At 41.5% G+C, this 5,597-nt stretch overlaps 1 gene segment (V, D, J or C); it reads left to right on the top strand.

Annotated features, from left to right (window-relative positions):
- Positions 1 to 810: 810 nt before the first annotated feature.
- On the top strand, positions 811 to 1,337 carry LOC112604963. The segment is given in 2 exon segments: positions 811 to 890; positions 1,015 to 1,337. Coding segments are annotated over 2 exon segments (378 nt in total).
- Positions 1,338 to 5,597: the final 4,260 nt, after the last annotated feature.

Below are 5,597 nucleotides of genomic sequence, written 5' to 3'. Positions count from 1 at the left end.
GGTGCATGGCAGGGACCTGCTTCATTCAGTGGTTACCTTCACTAAGAGAGATGAACTTTGGGAAATAACACTCAATGGCAGAAAAGAAGGTAGACTATGAAGGTGCCCAAAACAAGAATAAGGTGCAGCTCATTTAGTCTATGGGTATTATAGAGACCTGCACCTCTTGATAATGGTGGATCTGTGAGTGCTGTGTGCATTGAGAAAACATGGTATCATCTCTGCATCTGTAGTAAATTGTCTGATCTCATATTGGTAAGAACAATGGCATAACACCATTACCTAATACTTACAAATACATATAGCATCATGTCAATAAATTTTATTTTTAATTTTTTTACACAGGAACAATATTAAACCCAGAGAAATATTGCATGTATATGACAAATACCCCCTTCCCTAACCGGAATCATATAAGAGTCTTTTGAAGACTTGAGAATTGTACCATCTAACATTTTACTATGGGTTTCCTACAAACTACTATATATATTCTCCTAAATAATCCCCATACACCAATGAAATACATTACTCCATCGACTCCTGAGGAATATTTCAAATTGTCAAAAATAAACCATAAAATGTTTCTCATAACAAAATAGTCCCTAGTAGAAACACATTCTCTGTGGACAAATTTGTGCTACCCTGGTCTTACCTGGGACACCAGGGGACACTGAGCTGGTGCTCAGTTACTGAGATGAGCCAGCCCTGCAGCTGCACCCAGCCTGCCCCGTCCCCTGCTCATTTGCATGTTCCCAGTGCACATCCTCCTGCCCTGAAGACTTTTTAACAGGCTGGTCACACTTTGTGCAGGAGTCAGTCCCAGTCAGGACACAGCATGGACATGAGGGTCCCCGCTCAGCTCCTGGGGCTCCTGCTGCTCTGGCTCCCAGGTAAGGAAGGAGACACTAGCAGTTTACTTAGCTCAGTGTGCTCACTACTGCTTTGTTGTTCAGGGAAATTCTGTTACAACATGAATAATTGTGTGTACATTTGTTTTTATGTTTCCAATCTCAGGTGCCAGATGTGACATCCAGATGTCTCAGTCTCCATCCTCCCTGTCTGCATCTGTAGGAGACAGAGTCACCATCACCTGCCGAGCCAGTCAGAGTGTTAGCGATGTTTTAGCCTGGTATCAGCAGAAACCAGGAAAAGCTCCTAAGCTCCTGATCTATGCTGCATCCAGTTTGCAAAGTGGGGTCCCATCAAGGTTCAGCGGCAGTGGATCTGGGACAGAATTCACTCTCACCATCAGCAGCCTGCAGTCTGAAGATTTTGCAACTTACTACTGTCAACAGGGTTATAGTACCCCTCCCACAGTGTTACACACCCGAACATAAACCCCCAGGGAAGCAGATGTGTGAGGCTGGGCTGCCCCAGCTGCTCCTCCTGATGCCTCCATGGGCTGAGAGTGTTCCTCAGATGCAGCCACACTCTGATGGTGTTGGTAGAGGGGGACATGAAGTCACCTCTGTACCCAAATTCTTTTCTCTTTCTCAGCCCCAACTACACAGACATAGCAATGCCTCTCCTGATTTACTAAAGACAGAGATCATGACATAACAATGTCTGGCTTTAATTAAACAATGCCTGATTTACTAAAGACAGAGATCATGACACCTGAGGAGTCTAGTATATGGCTTCAGTTGGAATTCATACAACACAGAAGAAGCCACTATAGATATTCTAGGTTGGAATTGTCTTAATAAAGAGAATTAGAGTAAACTACTAAAGTCTACATAAAATGTACAGATAAATCTCTAAATTTAATGTTTTATTTGCAAAGAAATATTTGCCAAGTGGGGCATACAGGAAAATTCAGTGGTCTTCAATTTATTGAAAGAATGAAGAGAAAGTTAGCATTTTATGAAAAAGGGAAAATATTACCTACGGCTCTTGGGGAAAGTTCATTGACACTAGTAGGGCTTGGGAGCTGGCAAGCTCAGGCTGGTGAGCAGTGGTGGACAAATCGAATCCTAGAATAATAACAAGTTATCTCAGATATTATGGATCAATTTGATTTCAGGTTACAAGAAGCCAAAGCAGTGAAGCTTGCAGAGAATTTTGTTTCTGAAATACCAGTGATTCGGTATAGATCCTGCTGCTCATCGCACAGAAAGCCAATCACTAAGACAGCAAGTATTGCCAACGAACAGGCTTTAATCAGGTGCTGCAGTCAAGGAGATGGGACACCGTTCGCAAATGTATCTCCCTGACCAACTAAAATTAGGGTTTATATAGCAGGCAAGAAATGTGGGAAAATGGGAATTAGCGAGGGGTAAGGAAGATAATTTGGTCAATAGGAAGCAGGAGGTCAGTTAGGCAATCATATTGGGCAAGGGGTCTGATGTCTCACTGTCCCAATTCAGTGATATGTAAGTTTCAGCTCTTTGATAGTATCTGGGAGGTCTGTTCATTGGTTTACTGGCAGAAATTTAAAAAAAAAAAAAAAAACCTCAGGTAAGACAGATGTAATTATCCTGAGTTTTCAGACTAGGGGTGTCAATTTCTATGTTTATTCAAAAAAAACATAAACATTAGTTCCCTGGGATAATGGGGCCTATTTCAATTGCATTCTAAAAACAATATTTTGGACGCTGAGTTCCTTTCCCCTCTGGTTTCTTGGCTCTGTTGGGTATGACAAGAATAACCAAATTCCTAAGATTCATTTTCACACTACAACTTTTCAAAGCCAAGGAGATAGTAGTCATGAAAGCTGATATTAGAAGCAGGATTCTCTGGTGCTCCCTCAGAAAATAGAATGCATGTGCCCCTGAAGTATGGGCTGTTTAATCATGTGGTCCTCAGTCCTGTCTGGAAGCTTAGGGGTGGGGTGCTGATGCTCTCAGCTTCCTACAGCATCTTTCCAGGTGTTTCTCCAGTCCTCATCTCTGTCCCTGTGTCTGTCTTAGGTACCAATGGAGAATATTGAGTCATCCTTTTCTGATTTCTAAATCTTGTGGAAAGACTTCTTATTGGGCAACTCTATAAGAAACAAGAGAGGCAAAAAGGGATATTTATGTAAGTTAAAATGGGGCCCCTGTGAGGCCCCATGAGACCAAAGGTTCTTGGTCTCACACTGCTTTAGATAAAACGCCACGGAAACACGTGGAGTGGTTTTAAGGAGAGAAAAGTTTAATACGCAAAAAGGAAGGAAGAAGAAAACAGCTAAACAGCTCCCCCATACAGAGACAGAGGGACAGAGATGGAGAAAACTCCATGAGCAGTGGGAAAATGGCTGCTTATAGGAGGAGCCTGAATGAGGTGGTGTCTGATTTGCATAGGGCTCAGGGGATTGGTTTAACCAGGCATGTCATTCACATAGCCTGAGAAAAAACTAGCCCTCCCACCCTGGCCGTTTAATATGCAAATGCAGGGCACCATAATATTCTGCGCAGATGGGGATATGTAGGGACAGCCATGTTGCCAGTCACATGTGGGGGCAAGGAAGAAGAAGGTGGGAATTGCCATGTGTGGGTGAACCCAGTTTCTCATGGCCTTTATTTGCATATCAAAGCTTGCCAGCCTGACTCTAAGAGTCAGGACTTTCCTACTAGAAAAGAAACATTTTTGGAGTTGCTTTAAAAGAAACAAAACCTTCCCAAGGACCCCCTTTCCTCTCTATCTGCCTAAAATAATTTCTTTATAACTCCTATTGAACTTGGGTTCCAGAGACGAGGACATGGACATCTTTTGGGCTGGGGACAGTATTCATTCCACCAAAAATTAATATATTTTTCAGACCTCTGAGCCCAACCTAAGCCATCATATCCCCTGTGACTTGCATGTATACATCCAGATGGCCTGAAGCAACTGAAGACACACAAAAGAAGTGAAAATAGCCTTAACTGATGAAATTCCACCATTGTGATTTGTTCCTTCCCCACCCTAACTGATAGGATATAGTCTCCCCTGCCCTTAAGAAGGTACTTTATAATATTCTCCCTCACCCTTAAGAATGCACTTTGTATGGCTATCCCAAACCTGTAAGAACTAATGATAATCCCACCACCCTTTGCTGACTCCTTTTTCAGACTCAGCCCACCTGCACCCAGGTGAAATAAACAGCCTTGTTACTCACACAAAGCCTGTTTGGTGGACTCTCTTCACACAGACACATGTGACAATATTCCCCCAAATCATCCTTATCTGAAGTAAAATTTAAAAAATAACAAAGTATTTTTATGAAGCAAGAGAGCCGGACAAAATCTAAGACTTAGTCAGAGTCTAACTTGTGAGTCTTCTAACTTGTGAGTTTTAGCTGTTGAGGTGTGCTCACTCCACTGTCTCTACTGTAGACTTTTGGATATGTAGATAGTTTCAGAGGATTTTTAAATTTGATGACCCAGTGTAAACAAAACAGTATCTGAGACAGGTCTCAATCAATTTATAGGTTTATTTGCCAAAGATAAGGCTTATGGCCTGTGACACAACCTTAGGAGATCCTGAAAACATGTGCCCAAGGTGGTTTAATTACACATTGGTTTTACACATTTTAGGGAGACGCAGAAATTACAGGCAAAGACACAAATCAATATACATAAGATATACATCAGTTTGTCCTGGAAAGGTGGGATATCTTGAAGCAGGGGCTTCCTGGTCACAGGTGGATTCAAAGGTTTCCTGATTGGCAACTGACTGAAAGAGTTAAGCTCTGCCTAAGAGTTGAATTTATCATAAAGAAGTGCTTGAGTTTAGATAAGGGGGCGTGGAAGCCAAAGTTCTTGTAATGTAGATGAATCCTATGGGTAGCAGACAAAGTAGATGCGGAGGGGCTTATCAAACCTTAGAAAAAAAAGTCAGATGCTTTGGGAAAGACTTAGTAAGGGGAGGAGATTCTCTGCAGAATGCAAATTTTCCCCACAACAGGCAGCTTTGCAGGGCCACTTCAGACTAGGTCAAAGAAATATTTTTAGGGTAAAATATTTTGATTTTTTTCAGGGCCTATTATCTGTCATGTTGGAGTATGGTATCTTATTGCTGCAAAGAGTCTGTTTTGTCAGTCCAAAGATCTCTGTTGTGATGATAATGCTGGTCAGTTGTGTCTAAACTCCAAAGGGAGGAGAGTATAATGAGGCATATCTAAATCCACATGCCAGTCTTGGCCTAACTTAGTTTTTTAGATTTCTTTGAAGTTATCTCTGCCAAAAAAGAAGTCCATTCACCTGGTTGGTGGCTTACAACTTAATTTTTGGTTTCAATACACAGAAAAACAAAATCACTTCACAAATTCAATGAAAAATAGATTGGTAAAAAAAAAAAAAAAAAACAAACTTAAGCACTTCCTGAATATTCCTACATGCCAAAGAAAAATAAATTATTAGAATTCAGATGAGAAATACCCCCCATACAAAAGACTAACGATTTTTTTTTTTTTTCTTAGTATCTTAGTTTGGCTCCACCAGCAATGAGGATTCCTGTTTAGGCAGCAAATTTACACTGGGAGGGAAGGAGGAAAGTGAGGAAGGGAACAGAAAATGAATGGTAAAAGACACATCAACAACCCACCTGACTCAGGAGAACTGAAGATCAACCACATGTGGAAACATGGACTAAATTCCTCTGGGCTGTTCCACCTGAGAGATGAGGAAGCTGGAGTA

The sequence above is a fragment of the Theropithecus gelada genome, chromosome 13, assembly GCF_003255815.1.
Source record: "Theropithecus gelada isolate Dixy chromosome 13, Tgel_1.0, whole genome shotgun sequence".
In the NCBI taxonomy this organism is placed as follows: domain Eukaryota; kingdom Metazoa; phylum Chordata; class Mammalia; order Primates; family Cercopithecidae; genus Theropithecus; species Theropithecus gelada.
This window is presented reverse-complemented; position numbering and strand designations above follow the sequence as displayed.